The sequence below is a fragment of the Thamnophis elegans genome, chromosome 1, assembly GCF_009769535.1.
Source record: "Thamnophis elegans isolate rThaEle1 chromosome 1, rThaEle1.pri, whole genome shotgun sequence".
NCBI lineage: Eukaryota > Metazoa > Chordata > Lepidosauria > Squamata > Colubridae > Thamnophis > Thamnophis elegans.
In genome coordinates, this window is record NC_045541.1 from 33,668,620 (window position 1) to 33,687,234 (window position 18,615).

An 18,615-nucleotide genomic window follows, 5' to 3' on the forward strand; every position below is an offset into this window, starting at 1 on the left:
TTCAAAGCAAGAGACTCCTGATTTTGCCATGCAACCGATGGGCATTTTATTTACAAATCAATTCAGGGGTATGGTAGAAAATGAAAATAAAGTATAACTACAAGCACTAGCAGATAATTCATGACTGAAATAAAGTTAACATGTCTGATACAGGGGTGATAATCACTTACCTTCCCTACCGGTTCGCAAATGTGAGCACATGGACCATGTCTGCGCATGCGCTCCACCTAAAAAAGGGGTCTAAATGGGATGCCATAGAGCCGGGGCGGGTGGGCAATGTCACCCATGCTTTCCACTACCAGTTGGGTAAACTGGTCAAATACCACCACTGGTCTGATACAAGAATAGTATTTCTTTGAAAATGTCAGCACCCCAGTTCTACTATTCCTGCTGTTGTAATAAAACAAGTTTATTAGATTAGTGAAATAACTCTCTTGTCTCTCTTTTCAGCACAAGCAAACATATTTAATGAAGAAAGGCTTAAGAAACAGATTTTAATGACAAATAGATTTGCTCAACTAAATATACTAGTTATATTTTAACATTATTTGGAAGCATTCATGACCTGGAAAAAGTTTGAATATGGGGTAATTTCGATTTGTGTACTCCAAAACAATCTCCTGTTTACAAATCTTCAAATAAATATTATGATAAACAAGGAAAACTTTCCCTTGTGCTGATAGCACTTGGAGTGGCTGCCATTTTGATTGCAGCAGCTCTCCAGCGGTTATAGAGCATATAGCTTAAGGAGGAGGGCCTTCTCAGTAGTCGCCCCGACCCCCGACTACAAGGCCCTCCTCCTTGTAGTCGCCCCGACCCCCAACTACAAGGAGGAGGGCCTTCTCAGTAGTCGCCCCGACCCTTTGGAACGAACTCCCCGTGGAGATTCGTACCCTCACCACCGTCCAGGCCTTCCGCACAGCCTTGAAGAACTGGCTAGCCCGTCAGGCCTGGGGATGAAGATAGTTGCCCCTCCCGAATGATGAATGCATGTTGGTTACTGTTTTTATTATATGTGTCTTTGTTATTGTCTGCATTTCCCCTTCCCTGATTTTATGTGAGCCGCCCTGAGTCCCCTCAGGGAAAAGGGCGGCCTACAAATGTCAATAAAATCACTAAAAAAAAAATCACTTAACCCATACATCTTGTCTATTGACCAAAGAAGTACTTGACCGTAAGGCTAATATTAAAGATATAAATCCTGTATCAGAGAAATGCAATCTATTTTGAAGAATAAAAACAGAGCTGTCTTCCAGAAAAAAAAAAGGGCTGGCTAGAGATACCAAAGGTTTATTTATGATAGTCATCATACTTTTCCAGGGTTCAGCAAATAAACTTGGAAGGGCAGTGACATCACCATGAAAGTTTTCTTTCAGTATCTATCAACAGGAAAAAAAATTATGAAAAGCGTAGGAGTGATAGAGGAAACAGTTGTTTCCTGAAGCCAGCAAATATTCCAGCAATTTTGAAGTGCTTCAGCCATAACACCTATGATCACACCCTTTTACTGGAAGTTCAGGCTCTGTCAGTGTGAGATCTCTTCAGGACAGAAATATGGTCTATATACATCACCAAGAATACATAGTCAAGGATACCTTGTAATTCAGAATGGGTGGCACCTACATGACTTTGGTATAGTAGTGAAGGCACCAGATTAGAAATCAGGAAACCAAGTGTTCTTACTCTGCCTTAGTGAAAATCTTGCCAAGAAAATTACAGAGTTTGGGTCAAGGCAACCACTGAAGCCAACATTCAAGTTGTAAGAGACATATAGGCTTATACCAATATATATATATATACCTTATGTTAAACTGATCTTTTAAATTTCACATTTGCATTCCAAGCTTAGAATGGGAAGATAACAAAGGCAGCTTCAGGAGGCCTCGGCATTTATTATGTTGGGATTTTATTGGAACTAACATTAATGTTGGGAACTGGGCTCATTTTAAAACTAACGGAATATGCTATTGTTTTAATAATGCAATATTTGTGTATTTTAATGGATGTGATAGTTATGTATTTTATTGCTATTGCTTGGGATATGGGTATCTAATCCAGGTCATGATGGTTATATCCAATCATTAGTAAGAAATCAAACCCTGGTTCAAAGTTTCCTTCCAAAGTGGCAGATTGAATCCTCCTGCTTTTAATGCAACATGTGAGCAACAAATGTTGGTAATAGCTGCACACTCTTTTGCAAAGGCAATATGGGAACCATCTCCAGTGCAACCTTTTCCACTATGATTCCCTCAAAATCTGTAAGATTACCACTATTGTAATTCCCACTTGTTTAGGGATCACGGGAGTCAAAATCCAACATATTGTACAGGAAGGCCATAGACTGGACAAAGCTGATTTAAGCTATCATTCAAGTACAGTAATGAATGGAAGTATAAATATTTTCCCATGAATGGTAGGCGGTTTGAGGAGCCTGTATTAAATGGAACGTCAATGTGTTGAATGAGAATGCTGATAAGCTTAGAATTGCTTTGAATGAAAAACATTTCAGAAAGGCATACTGTTTGTGTGTGCCTGCATGTATGTAGAGTATAAATCATATTTAAGTGACTTCAATATTTACTTTATCATTGTTTTTATTTACTATTTTACTTTACGGACCAAACTTTTGCTTTTTTGTTTTCAGTTGTTTTTTTAGCTTCTTCTGAGTGGGTTTTTACAGCTTAGGATGTCTTTCTGTTCGGAAATGTTTGTGTTAATTCTTTCTTTAAGGAAACACATTTGGATAAAGAAATGTTTCATTTCTCACCAAAAGCACCACTTGAGTTTTACACAGTTGAGCCATTTTGCTGTTTTTGAATTGATTCTCAAATGCTTGATGTTCTGGAAAATAATAGTAATTTTCGGAGTACTGTGTACCAGCAGAATATTTGGTCATTAGTTTGAAGGATCGTATTTGTATCTTATTCAAACATTCTTTGTTGGTGGTGGGAAATAACACTCCCTTAGGCATAAAATGAAGAGGGTCGTAGGAAGGACCATGAATATTGATGGAAACTCTTTGGACGACTGAGAAAAATATACTTCTATTACAATTGATAGTCACCCAATCTAAAGATATGTGGTCTGGACCACAAAAGCATTTAATGCATTAATTTTGGTAGCATTTCCGGAACTAAACTGTTACTGCAAAAACTAATGCATCACCATTGGCAGGATAGGATGGTGTGAGAGCAACACCTACATAAATTGCAACTGAGATGGAACAAACCAAAAGGGCTTAATCTATTCAACTCACAGAGGAAGCTGCTTAACTGAGGATGAAGAGTTGTATAGTTTAGTGATCCAAATACTGGGCTGTGATCTGTGAAAACCTATTCAAAACTCAGCTGAAAGCCTCAGCCATTCATCTACATTAACAAAATGCTCAGGAAACATTTGGAGCAATTAGGAAGAGTACTAACAGTGGATAGGAAATACTTTTATTTCTATGGTGATATCGAAATATAGGGTTAGGAAGGATCTTGGAGGTTTTCTAGTCTAGACTTCTGCCCAGTGCAGGAATCTCATACCATTATTTAAAACCTTTAGTGCACTGTTACAACAAAATATGTTTCCATTATTTAAGTTATTAATATCTTTTACCCATCAATCAATATATTCTGCAGCACAAGAGGTGGTTTTACAGAATGATTCTGTAGCCCTCATTACTATCACTATGCCAGCGGTGGTTGTAAATACGAAGCTAGAGCCCTCAAGGAACATCAATAAAATAGAGCAGCATGTAAATAAATAAGTGTTACAGTTATATGCATTTTGTTTGTTAAATTGGGCCAAAAATTTGGGAGTCACCCTTTTATGGGAATAAAACAATTTGGAAGCCCAGAAAAATTATAGAGCCGTTATCTGCAATTACTGATGTTTAGTAGTGGGCTTCGCATGAGCTGCAATAAGTTTTATTACATTTTTTTGCATATTTTCATCAGTGCAGTGTCCACACTGACACTAATTTTCATAAGAGCATCTCCTCCCTCCAAAGCTGTCAGCCTTAACAATTACTTTTCATCAGTGTCATCTTTCTCATAGGAGAGGTCAACAAAACTTGTGAGTTGAGCCTGCTACCCTACCATTAATCCTACATTAATATAAAATGGAACAGGCTGAACAGAAATAAATTGAAACTCATTTGCATAATAGAAAGTGTGACGTGTGTGGACTTCCAGGGAAGAATGGTGAATTGAAGATGGCTCCGGTAAAAGCAGAATTGCCGACCACAGCAAATAGACTGGCTCTTCATTATTCCTCTCTGGACAAGGAGATACTTGAGATTGCTCATAAACGCTCCAGACAATTGCTCCTCATGAGGGGACAGCAGTCTCCAGTGGGTTTAGAGCTCTGGGAGATGAGGCAAAGCCATCTTCACTCAAACCTGAGTTGGTGTCTTTCAAAAGTATTCATATGTCTACCTTTTTCAAAAGCTGTTGATTAACACCCCCCCCCCCCCGCTATTAAGAATCTTTGGCTCTACCAATTTTACAGCACTGGGCTATTTTCTTTCAATCCCTAGTGAAATAAGTTTTCCATACAAGTTTAAGGATTCACTTTTTTTTCTTTTGAAATAAACAGAAAAAAAGAATGGAACAAAATATCTTTGCATTGGATGTATTGAAGGGTATTTTTGAACAATGGACCCGGAAGTTATTTTAAGAGTTTCTGCCTCTATATAGTCTGTATTTAAAAGTTGTTATGGAAGAGGAACAAGTTTTATTGGACAGAACTGAAACGGATATGGAATGACAGGTTACAAGAATGATATGAAAAATGATACTGCATTGAATATACAAATGAAACTTGCTGAAGTCCTAATAATTATAAAAAGGGATATGAAAATAAATGAAAAGAGTGACTTGAAAACGTCCCTACGTGGGATTTACAAGAGAGACTTGCTAAAAGTTTTGAAGGATTTTGTGAGGAGGAACAAAGAAAAAATGAAATAAGATCAAATTCTGGGACAATATATGAAGGGACTAAAATCAAGATGTGTGTGGAGATTCTCTGTTATTCAGAACATATTTTGAGCTTAAGTTGTGGATGAAGTTGCCTTTCCCATCATTATTTTCTAAATGTTGTTATAACCACATGTTCCTTACACCTTGGTGCCCTCAGTGGTTTCCAGTGTTCTCAGAAGGGGGCATGGGATGTCTTCAGCACCTGGGGCAAATTGATGAAGAGTAAGATCTCAACTACTACTCAGATATAAAATGGAACAATGGCCTTGTCATTGCTTGGGTTGTTTTTTATCTGTAGAAAGCCAGAACATTTTTTTTAAACCTTAATACAAAGAGCATCATGTAATCATCCTCTGATATTACTAAACTTCAAAGCAAATGATTCTACAGCAAACTATTTTTTGCCAGAACTCTTTGTCAAAGAGAAATACCTGTGAGTGAATTCAAGGTGCTTGAAAAAGCAGTGAAGATGGGGATATGGTCAATGACCCAGATGGCACCTTACCTTGACGTATGTGATTGGCATCTTAAGCATTGTGAACTAAAGGAAGTATGTAAGTTCAATATCCAGGTATGTATTAATCTTCAGCTCAGAATTACAAACATTTTTGTTTCTGCTTGTTCTTCCATATATGGCTTCATCTTACTTATGATGACTGCAATAAGTTCTACTTATGGAGCAGCAGCAATGACATAGTCACAACCAGATGCAGATGTGCAACAAATAAATCCTAATTAATTAGAATTGGGTCTAAAAACCAAGTCCTAATGAGGATAAAAAAGTGAATGGAAATAATGCTTATTAATGAAAAGAAAAAATGTAAGAAGAGGTATATGAGCCAACTGGAAACACTAAGAAAATAAAAGAGAAAAAAAGAAGAAAAAAACTTTATTCTGTATCATGTATTTTTGAACAGAAATATAATCAACTATGAACAGCAAAAAATAATGGATGCTGGGAAATAAAAAAGATGAGCAAAAAGTACATAATTTCATGTTTCAACAAATAAGAAATAAATTCTGGACAATAGAAAAAAATTGCCAATGCATATGCATATATTTAAATCCATTTTTACAACTCACAGTGAGCATTTACAACTGTTTTGATCTTTAACAGTAAACATGAAAAATAAAGAAGAATGAGAAGGGAACTACTTTTCATGGCTGAGATGTCCATATTTATTTTTTCCCCATAGGCATTAAAAATGGCAGTGAAGTATTCTGGGAAAGAGGCAAAGAATGAGACAGGTGCAGATATATTTGACTGAAGTTTGTGCTTCAAAAGTACACTATTTGTTTTAAAAACCAAATGATATTTATTTATAACAATCAATTCCATAAGTGTTCTTTCTTTCTCTGGCTAAAGTTGTCAATATTTGAAATCCATTTTAAAATGACACATGGCATTAAAATGATGGCACTTCTAACCAATGTGGCATTTCCATATTTACAACAACTAAAAAGAAATTTACAAGACATGATAGCATACAATCTTGACATTTAGTAATAGTGATAAAACAAAATGGCATCTGGGCTTTTTCTGTACAACTATGAGAATAAGACTTCTATTCACATTTTTTTTAAAAAAATCATCTGTAATTTGATCTGATCTACACATTTCCCAAATCCATTTCCCTCAGTTCTCAAACCTTTCATCACATTGCCCACACCTTCACCGAACTACAGGAACTACAAGTAATGAGATCTAAAATCTAAACAGAGCAAACCTCCTCTCTTCCCAATTTCTCTCCTGTCATCCTGATTCTTAAAACTCTTCCTTCTTTCCTTCTTTGTAATTCACTTTCACACTTCTCCCTCAAAACAATGAAACCTTTACTCAACTTCTTCTCAAGCAAAGTTAGAAAGAAACTGTATGATTTATGAATGCTACACCCAAGAGTCAGGGGACCCAGGATATTGTTCTGTTCTGTAAGAAGGTCGTCTGGTAGAATAGAAATCGACATAGTTTGTGGTTGATTTCAGTCCATACTGTGTTGAGTAATCTGTAGAGGCTGGGAAGTGAACCCGATCATCAAAATATGGGTCTTCGTAACTATGTGGGGATTGCAAGTATAACCTATATGCATCATAATGCTTTCTGTTGGAATCATCTTGACTGTAGTATAAGTGCTGATGCTATTTGGAAAATAAAACAAAAGCACATGCAACATTATTCACTTTCTTAGAACTATACAACAGATTTCCATGCATAGAGAAGTAGCAGTAAATTAGTCATATGAGAAAAGAGTTATGTGATGACATTTTTACAGTGAGAAATAATATTTATCAAATCTTCCAGTATATTTTTAATAGTCTTTTTTAGATCCACTTTCAAGAAAGCCAACAATGAGCCTGTATAATTTTTGGTATAATGAGTTAGCTTATAAGTACATTGTGTATATAAAATAATACTTTTGATTTGGTATTTGAGCCCAAGCATCTGTGGAGTCAACAGACAGTTTCTTAATCAAGTATGAAGATTATGGCGATTATGCATGCTTCAGTCTTTTAAATAACAGTATTTTCATTTTTTTGTCCTCCCTAGTGAGAATACAGATAACCAACAGGAGATATTTATTCGTAGGAAACTGACTGCAGCCCATCTCAATCAGACACTTTCTTTGTTAGTTAATAAAACATACTTAAAGTATTCTCCTTTGGAACATAGTGAGGAAGTGACTCGAGATTAGCAAGCCCGTGTTCGAGACTCGAGTGCTGCCATGGGGCAGGATTGAGCACCTTCACTCCAGTTCCTGCAGGGGACATGAAAACAGCCCCCAACTGGGAGTCCCCTGGGCAATGGTGATGTCACAAGTTAATCCTTTCAACATGGAAGCACCTTGATGCTTCTGTCACAAATGCTATGCTAACTAGTCTCCTACACTTTTTTTCAATCTCTTCTTCATGACAAAGTTGCATCTCCATTCAATACATGTTCCATTGCCTGTTCATTTACACTGCTAGAATGCTGCAAATGCATTGTTTTCTGTCTTGTGCCTTTGTATTTGGACACCATACACAAGCTACTGTCCTCTTTAGATAAATCATTCACCTATCTACAATCTTCCATCTTTGATTACCCTCTGAGAAGAGTTGTTTTTTTTCTATTATTCATTTGTATTTTTCCCACAATTCCTGGAAATTTAAAATTGTAAGAATTAGGCCCTCCATTTGAACAAGGTTTAATACCGTGAATAAAGGTAGAAAATCAAAGTGCCATATTGTTTCTTCAGCTGTTCCACTAGTAAGCTCACACACTAGCATCTCATCAACCTCCTGCTAAAGGCATTTTTTTTCTGTATTGAGGATTTGGTTCTGTGTCATTTTTCATTCTTTGCTAATTGTAAATCTTGTTGTGCAATTGATTTTATAATTTTTCCTTTCCTAGTGGCACATTTTAGGATGTGATTAATTATGCCTCTGTAGGAAAAAAATTTGTGCATGCATATGCCACCTGATGTGCTAATATTGCATATATAGTTTTAGTGAAGTTAGTAATAGTACTTAGACTTATATACCACTTCACAGTGCTTTACAGTCCTCTCTAAGCTGCTTACAGAGTCAGCCGATTGCCCCAACAATCTGGGTCCTCATTTTATCCACCTAGGAAAGATGGAAGGCTGAGTCAACCTTGTTGCATCTACTGCCCTATCATGGGTATTAGCCAGAGCTTTTCTTGGAGGGAAGCAGGAATACAAAACATCTATATTCCTGTACTAGTGGATATTTCTGGGGAACATTTCCCCCCCCCCCATAAAATTGGACAATTTTGCATGATTACTCAGAATAATGCCCTGTTTAATGTCCTTATATTACTGCAATGCCATTAACGTAAAAAGCACCCTCATTGGGATTGAAACTGATCATCTTTAGAATAAACTTCCACACCTTACCTGTAGGCGCCGATTTTGGTCCCTTGCTGGTGAGGAATAGGAACTGATATAAATTGGCGAAGGTTTACTAGAGCCTGTAGGTAAATAGCAGTACTGTATTAAAACCACATTTCATGCCAATTGGTTATTTTATGCTTTACTGAAAGAAGAACAAACCTTTTCAAGCAATACATAAAAAATAAACTGATTTGGTATCAGAAAAGAGCCACTGGCATTCAATACATTATTTTGGAACCTATTTTATAGGTGCTTGGTAAATAGAACCTCAACTTGCTTACACTATGTTTCCCCTATCCCGACCCCTGAACTTTTATAAACAAAGAGGTTAAATAGAGAGAGTAATTTCAGTTTCATCTCACTGAGCTCTTACCAGTATAGATATCTTTATGTGCAATCCCATCACCTTGGCTATTATAATATTGCATAGAAGTCTGGGTCCTATCATATTCGGAATGAGGGTCTCGGATTCCCAAGAGTGCTGGTGAGGAAGATGTGCTGCCAACTGAGGAAAAGAAGGAGGCAGAAAGAGGGGGCCAAAACAAGAAGAGAGCATCAGATCTGTTCAGAAACTATGCAGCTGCTGGTTAATAATCAACTACTTGACTAGTGACAAAAATAGGGAAACAAGTGTATATCTGCCAATATTAACTGTGACCTTCTGGAAGAGAGAATTTGCAGACTCAGTGCAGCAAGTAATCTGTTAGATTAGGAATATGATGACCCAGTTCAAATCTTAACTTCAAACCCCAACTCCAGCAATTTATTAGAGAATGTGTCCTTGAAAGTTCCTGAAAAAGAAACTTCCCATTTGCAGGACTTTAAAAATCCAGCCCTGTCTGGTATGTTTATGATTTCTGGTCAGCTGAAGCCTTCCTGTATATTTCTTTTTATCTTCTTCTTGGCCATCCCTTATCCAGTGGGATAACATACTTGTGAAGATTGGTCAAAGAAGTCCTACCTGGAGACTGCATCAAATGGCATAGCTGTAGAATGCAGGTGCACATTCAGGAATGCAAGTGGATGGATATGGGGGCTAAAACTATATGTTGCCTCTCTGATTGGATGAAGATGTTATTGTGTTGTGGGCAGGACTATGCTTACAGATAAATTAGTCCCTCTCCAGCTTCCAATAAAATGAAAACTTAATTAATAGTAATTAAACCTCTAGGTTGTTGAGCTGAATATTGTCAACACTGATGGGTGGATAACTGAGAGAGTTTAATTCAAGAGTTTGTCCCTTTCACATACATACAGACAACAAATTGAACCAAGGGCCATTCAAATATTAAATTTGTACCCTATCTCTGATCTGACAGTTTCAGTATGAATACTGTTCTGGTTTAACTGCAAGTATTCTCTCTTTATTGTGTCAGACTGCTTTACAAGTCACCTTAGAGAGCATTTGATTAAAAGTTTATAGTCTATCCTTACTTGATTTTGTCATATCAAAATCAAGTTGGGAAAGATAGCTTCAATTGTATAGGACACGGGTCGGCAACATTAACCACTCAAAGAGCCACAAAGCTCCTAACCAGAAGCCCCCTGTTTAATTCTGGAGTCCACCGGAAGTCAGGTTTCCCCACCATAGAGTCTCCTCCTAGCATGACATCCTTTTTCCTCTACCTATCCTAACCGAAAGCTCTATCAATTGTGGAACTGACAGGAAAACCTGCCCTTGGCGCCCCCTGCTTACCCCCCTCCGAAGCTCTTCTCAAAATTGTGGTGCTGACTGGTGACAGAGAGATGCAGCAGTGGGATGAAAGCGCTACCTGCGGCTTCAGAGCCGTCAGTTGCTGACTCCTGGTATAGGAGAAGAGAGGCTGACAAAGAACAGTTTTCTAAGGTTTCAGAAGATGAGTGCAAAACCCGTTTGGTTAATGAATATCGAATTTGGCACATGCAAGAAAGTTGATTGACTGACCAGATTGAATAATAGGTGACATCTGCTGATTTGCTGTAGACAAGGAGGGATGTGACTTGAATCTATCACGCTCAAGTGTTGACACAGGAGTAATAAAATGATTTTGATTCCAGCCATCCTGTGGAAGAAGGAAAAGAAGGTCACACGATAAATAAATTCCATTTAATTAAGAGAAATTGTTTAGACTTCATTGTGGTATTAAATCTTAATGAATATGATCTTTGTGAGAAGAGCATTTAATTTATTACCTTTTTATAAATGCTACGGAGGTCACGATATTGCCATAATGTGTTGAGCACCTGGGCTGCTGCCTTGACAACCTTTAGTGATGATCTAAGAAGAAAAGATGTATCAGACATGCTCACACTTCACAATGGGTGGCATTCAGTGCTAAGTTACCATTAGTTAAAACAGTTTCCTTTAACAGAATGGGAAGAGAATAATTTCCCCCTTCCAACTCCAAAATCTAATTCTGAAAGCAGAGTCTACAGCTCTGAAAGTGAGAAGTCATATTAAACTAACAGGGGTCTGCTAGCAACATTCCTTGATTGAAAATTAATTTCTACTTTACGTGAACCATAATTCAAGTGAAAGAAGATCAATATTTTATGATCAAAGTGAACTATCAGCAACAAACAAATAAATAAATGGGTAAGTTGGAAAGGAGTCTTTTTTCGCCATGTATATGTATACATTTGAACTAAACTGTGATGTTTTTCTGTGTCATATGTGTGTGTGTGTGCGCGCGCATGTGTGTGTGTATGCATAAGGGTTATTTTTTGAGAGTTGAATGCAACAAAATTTCATTTTAATATATGCTTATTAGAGTACATTTAAAGTGACAATTCTATTCTATTTCACACTGTATCTTAAAACCTTGTGCCAATTATGCCAGCATACTCTGATGGTTATTTCAAAACCACCTGGTGTAGGGAGTTAGACTGGCATGGACAGGTGGGCTTTTTTGATCTGTCCAGATGTGTTTTTTAATTATGAAATGGCTATGGCATGGTTAACAGTACCTAGGAAGAATTAATCTAAGTGATTAAGAAAGAGAGGAAGACAAATACTCATTAAATCACCTCTAAGCAATGAACCTCTTTATAAACCTAATGAGGAAAGGTACTATATGCTAGCCAGCATAATCTGGAGAATGCCTGATGAGGATGAGGGACTCCAAGTTACCAAAGGGATATAAAATTCTTTCCTATATTTACACTTCTCTGTTGCCATGTCTTGTTTAATTTCCTTGCCTATGAATATTTTCTATCTATTTTATGCTTTTAAGTTAGAGTTACTCTTTTGCTAGGGTTTGCTTAATAAACATTTGTGTTTTTATTTGTGTGTTTATTGCTTTCAAGTCCACAAAATGCAAAATGCAGTGTTATTTAAATTTGGGGTATTTCCAGATGAGATGGCAGCAAGAGGTTTGTTTTTTTTAAAATGTGGAGATTCCCATGCATAGCTTGGGAATCTCCACATAGAGTATGTAGCCATTCCAAATGAAAACAATAGGGCTCGGCTTTCATTAGCAGAAACAAACTTGAATGTATCACAGTTCATTTAAAAGTGCCTTAGTTATCTATCCATTTACAAGCCCAGTTAAAGATGTGGGTTTTGGCCTACAGGATGTGAGTTCTGAACAGCTCCTTCCATATACTAAGCTGAAAGCAATGATTCTCAAACTAGCATCTGTGACCCACAAGTGGACCACAGTCATCTCCCTGCATTCACCATCAGTCAGTTGGCGGGGCAGAAGACACTACTTCAATCCCTACCTCTCCCTGCCAATGCAACTGTAATTATAGTTCAGTGAAAAATGGTATTATGTGTGAACATATAGGCAGGAGTTATTCTTGTAACTTGGAGATCTATGCCTTTTTCAAATGTTTCTTTGGGATTCACACTTGCAAAAAGTTTAACAAACACTGGTCTAATTGTTTATGAAAATCCAAGCCCCTATCAGTGAGGACCTTTAAACATGACTTTTCTTTCCTTGAAGCTAGAATTTTACTTTCCTTATCCTCCTTTATTTTGTTGTACCTATTTGGTTTGATTTACCTTTGCGATTGGAACATGAACACAGTGCCACTGATTTATTTATATTTTCCTTATAACCTTTATTTCATTCATTCGTTCACACTGTATTCTGTTCTGCCCCGAAGAATTTGAATCATTAAAAATTGACTATGATAATAATAGAATTTAAAGCCCAAGTAATAAGAATAAAATGTTTTTAAAAATTACATAATACAACTTAAAAAACAACCCCAGGCACCAATCTTATGATCTTCAAATAATTATTTAAAGGCAGGCCAAGATTTAATTCTTCTGAGTGTTGGAGCCAAAAGAGACACAGCGACTTAAAAAACCCCACCTACTTTCACACCATTCCCTGTAATCTGATGAGGAGAGACCCAGACATCTCCTTAAAGGTTAATCAGATAAAATTGGTAGATTCTGTCTAAAGTAGGCAGCTCTGAAGGTAAATCTAGATCTATGCATATAAAGCTTTACAGGTAATAACTGGAAGCAAGCAGATAACTAATGCAGCACCTGAAGGATCTGTGTTATATTATCAAACCAACTTTTACTTTAGGACTTTGATAATTCAACTGAAATGTACTTTTTATGCACTTCGACAAATATAATGGCTAACAAATATACTCACACTTCTAAATAACCAAGATTGCATAGGCTGTCAGTATTGACTAGCCTGGGGCAACAAAATTGCACACAAAAATGTGCCGTATTAGGGCCACTGGCTTCGATTGGCAAGTGCTTATGTAAAAGGTGTTTTGACACACCTCATGTCATTTAGGAGATCCCCACAACCTCAGGAACAATTTTTCATAGTATAGAAGTAGAGAGCAAGAATTTCTTTGGTACAAGTGACCCCCCATGTCCTTATATATGCATAAGAATTGCATATTTCATCTAATTAAAAAAAAATCATCACTAAGTGGCACTGAGAGCAAAGCAGGAGAAACAGCAAGAGAAAAGAGGTTAGATTTCTGACACAATTTAATGCTTCATAATAGCATCTTTCATTTCATTCTCTTTTTTTCAATGTCACAGCAGACATTCCCAGCAGTTTTTTCATGCTTTGCAACATAAGCCACCTTTTAATGATCAGGCAGATGTCCTCTTTTTATGACTCCAACCAGCTTTTGGCTGGAGGTTGTGATTGACACACAGAGAAACATATATATGTGATTACATATATACCCACATTTTCTCTGATCCTGTGCACAGAAACAACATGGAAAAGCGATAAATATCACTGCCATTTAATCCTGAAGCAGTTTGCAAGAAAAGCACTTACAAATAAATGCTCTATAACAACGAGAGTGGCCGGCACTACTTGGACCTTATGAAAATGAAAACAGAAGAGACGCTACGTTTCCTCTGTTTCCTCCTAAACAAATATAAAATATAAGACTAGTCAGTGAATTTAATAGCTGACAGTGCGGAAATAAACAGTTTCTCAAATCAACAGCTATTTCCTAATGGGATACATTCCTGGTCTCCAAAGCTGACAAAGATTATTGGAGAAATTCAAACATCCAGTACTGACCTGTCTCCTCTTCCTTTGGTTATGTTCACCAGTTTTTCTATCCCTCCCGTATCAGCCAAGGCTTTGGCATTTTCCATGTTTTTGCTGGTGACCTCGTGCAAAGCACAACAGATGGCTGCTACTGTTTCATCAGAGAGAATGTTGGGCCCACTTCCTCCCGGAAGGCGATTTACCAAGTCCCGCATAGCATATTTACCTGAAAAGAAGAGGCTATGAATTAAGCCACAGTATATACTTTCAACATCATAAAGAATGATGATACAGAGAGAAGCACACATTCAAAACAAGGGAAAGAGGTTCTATTTAATACGGGAAAATCAATTTCATAAAAAATAAACCATCCTATACAACTGTTTAGAGCAGTGTTTCCCAACCTCAGCAATTTATTTATTTATTTGTTATTTTTAAATTTTGTTTTACACACACATATACATATATCAATGCGTGAACAGTGTGGCACTTGGATGTCATACATCCTGATACAAATAATACTAGTAAAATTAACCTCAGCAATTTTTAGATGGGTGGAACTTCAACTCACAGAATTCTCTATGTTGCTTAGAGAATTTGGGGAATTGAAGTCCATCCATCTTAAAGTTGCTGAGACTGAAAAACACTGGTTTAGAGGGGGAAAAGTAGGTGTTGCAACATCAGTTTTCAATTAAAAAAAATGTACTGGACTCTTTTACTGGATTAAAAGGGAATGTGATTAAAATGATTCTGGCAAGAAGCCAAAGTACATAAACATACACAAATCTGTTTACTTATTTCAGATAACCTTGTTTTAGCTGAGCTATTTTTAAAGCTAAAAAGACACATTGAATTAATTTCAATATGTGATTTCTTGAAAACCAGCAGATATTTCATCCGGCTGCTCTCTCTTTTTCTTTCAAGCATAACTTGGAACACACAGACAACAAAACAAGATCAATGTTATAACCTAATCTTGGCTCTAGTAACTATGGAGGCAATAAATGTGCATAGAAGAGAAAAACCTATTATTCAGACTATGGGTCTGCTTTTTTTGGGAAAGGTTTCTTTTCATGAACAACTGAATAGGTCACAGATTCCCTGCTTACGTCATTTTTCACCTGTTACAAATAGTATCTGTGGATCTCTTAGAAAGAAAAAGATGGACATGGCGCGATAAAGAAAAGTAATTACCTCAAGCTTTGGGTTGACACAATGTAGGGGCTTTTAATTAGCTACTTCTTATAAAAATGAAATTTATATTTGGATATAAATAATAATTAACACTTAATTTAACGAGGCATCCCGCGCCCTATTTGGGTCATCTTTTCCCAGATATTTCATTATTTAAAGAGAGGAATAGAATGGCCATGGGCAGATTGCTATTGAACCAAGGAATACTGTTGGAAAATGAATAGTGTTGGCTTCTTCACTGACAGTACTGAAGGAACAATATTTTTTCATCATTCCAGGGAAGCATGTAATTCATGTGGAATTGATTTTTCTCATTGCTTCATTGAGAGGAACCCAAGATAAAAGTTATTTGAGAACAGTTCTTCAGGATTCTCCACTGAGTTGTAAGAAACTGTCAGAGTCAGTTTAAATATAGGATCACATGACTTCCTGAAGGCTAGAGCAATCCTGTAGTCGGAGGACTCCTGTGGGGGGCATGATGTCACCACAGGCAGGAGTCCCCAACCCCATTTGTGAACCAGCACCGGTCTGTGGCATGCCAGCAACTGGGCTGCGCAAACAAGCAAAGCCCCATCCGTGAGATGCAGGCAGAACGCACCCTCCAGTCTGTGAAAAAACCTTTCTCCACAGAACCAGTCCCTAGTGCCCAAAAGGTTGGGTGTGTGTGTGTCATTGATAAAGAGATCCATTAAGGCTTTGAGAAATGTTATGATTTAAATCTTGAGTTAAGTCTTGGGGATCTGTGGCCATGGTTCATGGCCACAAAAGGTATTTAAATGGGCTCCGTGGTGACAAAAAGGTGGAGAACCACTGGTCTACATGATCTCCAGTGGCCAAAGGAGGGGCAGGTCATGCACTCATTTTCAAAGTAAGAGCAATTGAAAAATGAAACAGGCAAGGACTAAGATAAATTGGCTAATGCATTTGGCTGGCACCAGAAAGATCCAGTTTTTAGTTCATCTGCAGCCACAGCAGCTCACTAGGTGACTTTTAGCCCAGCATAACTCACAGGATTGTTGCGAAGATATAGGAGAATGAACTATATTATAGGTAGTCGTTGACTTACAACAATTCACTTAGTGACTGTTCAAAGTTACAATGGCCCTGAAAAAAGTTACTTATGACTATTTTCCCCACTTATGACCATCGCAGCAACCCCACGTGCTATGATTTACATTTGGATGCTTAGTAACTGGTTCATATTTATGACGGTTACAGGGTCCCAGGGTCATGGGATATCTTTTTGTGACCTTCTGACAAGCAAAGTCAATGGGGAAGCCAGATTCACTTAACAACCGTGCTACTAATTTAACTGCAGTGATTCACTGAACAACTGTGGCAAGAAAAGTTGTAAAATGGGGCAAAAATCACTTAACAAATTTTCCACTTAGCAACATAAAATTTGGGCTCAATTGTGATTTTAAGTTGAGGACTACCTGTATGTACCTTAAGTTCTTGAACAAAATGGGATACAGTTACAGATGCATGTTTATGTGCCAGAGAAGGGACACGTAAAGCAATAAAAATATCCAGGCCTTTGTTCATGCCATATACAGATGTCGCTTCTTTTAAAGCCACATGATGAGTCAATTCTTCACTGCTGGCAAGGGATTACAAGACTGGCTGGGAAACTGTCATGGAATGTTCAAAATGTCCATCATGTGACTGGCAGCAGTCTAAAGCAGCCATAACTTTCCCAAATTTCATTCTCTAAGGAGTCAATGGGTCCCGTATTTTGGACACGCTTGATTAAGTTAGTCCATTTGAGGTCCCTTGGTTTCAAACACTGCTGCCCTATGGTACACCGTTTCACCCCGAGAAAGGACATGACAAATGTTTCAATAGTATATAGATGTGAAAAGCATTAATTCTCTGCAATAGTAACTGCAGACAACTTTCAGTACTTAAGTAGAAAGTATGATCGGTGACACATTTAAACATTTATATTGTCTCCTTACAGGAGGGGATGAGTCCTCCCCTCCAGTTGATGGCAATTTCTGTGGTTTTCTTAGATTCTCAGTTTGTGCCTCATTGAAATGTGAACTGAGTATGTATCTCATCCTTTTTTCAGCACTTCTCTCAATTTTTATGAGCTGTGTTATGAGGCCTGTCAGATGATAAAACAGATGCAGCATAAATGATTCTCCAAGTTACCATGTCCATGATTTATCTGCTGAATAACTCCTACATTTTGCAGAAAATGTTGAAGCCTGTTTGAATGTATACATTTCATCAAGACGTTAAGCACGTCTGAAGAAGCTAGAACATGGCTAACAAAACGTTAGCATATTCTCATCATTTCAGATGCATTACCCTGGAATCATTTCATCAATGGATCAAATCCATTTGTTTCCTTATTCTTTCAGCTAAACAAAAAACCAAATCCCATTATTATGTACAGAGCCATATTGTAAATTTTTGCCCTGCCTATGAATCGCTTTCCCAGGGGACATACCTACTCTTGGTATGTTTAAACTTTCCTATTTTCCTATTTTTTTATTTAGCTTTTTATATTAAGTGATCACAACATCACTTTTAATATATTTTAAATGCTTCCTTGCAAAACCTTTTAATGAATTTCATAGCTTCTAATGTTTTTAATGATTAATTTTGTAATCTCGCCACACATTGGGGGTATTTGAGGGAATGTTATGTCCACTCCCACTACCAAATAGGCACAGGGTATTGGAAACATTGCAGTCAGAATGCTATTCTGATTTTCTTCTACTTGATTTAAACTTCACAAAAAACTTGGGTTTAGATCTGAAAGTGTAGCCTCCTATATTTTCTGCCGTACAAGAAGGAATATTGGCTGGCAAGCTGTATTTCAAGCTAATTCATCTGGTTTGATCTTGAAAAATACCAAATAAATTCCTAATCAAAGGCTTTTCAGGAACTCAAACCAATTATCTAGACCTGTGATGGCGAACCTTTTTGGCACCGAGTGCCGAAAAGGGAGGACGTGCACTCTCGTCTGGGCTGCAAGGAAAAGGAGCTGGCCAGGAGGTATGCATCTGCTGGAAAATGAACTTCTGTTTTACGGCGTGAACACGCGGCGATCAGCCTGCCGACACACATGCTAGAAAACAGAAG

The 18,615-nt window shown here is 37.4% G+C and overlaps 1 protein-coding gene across 4 annotated transcripts in view; it reads right to left on the reverse strand.

Moving 5' to 3' along the window:
- Positions 1–6,122: 6,122 nt before the first annotated feature.
- Positions 6,123–18,615, reverse strand: part of PKP4 (plakophilin 4) — a 143,654-nt gene continuing 131,161 nt past the window's right edge. For all 4 annotated transcript variants that reach the window (XM_032211078.1, XM_032211085.1, XM_032211069.1 and 1 more), the window contains 6 exons: positions 14,359–14,554; positions 11,030–11,114; positions 10,782–10,899; positions 9,231–9,362; positions 8,861–8,934; positions 6,123–7,103 (listed from right to left, as the gene is read on the reverse strand). In XM_032211078.1, coding sequence (XP_032066969.1) covers positions 6,855–7,103; positions 8,861–8,934; positions 9,231–9,362; positions 10,782–10,899; positions 11,030–11,114; positions 14,359–14,554 — 854 coding nt within the window. In that variant the 3' untranslated portion in view covers positions 6,123–6,854. The remainder of the gene's footprint in view (positions 7,104–8,860; positions 8,935–9,230; positions 9,363–10,781; positions 10,900–11,029; positions 11,115–14,358; positions 14,555–18,615) is intronic.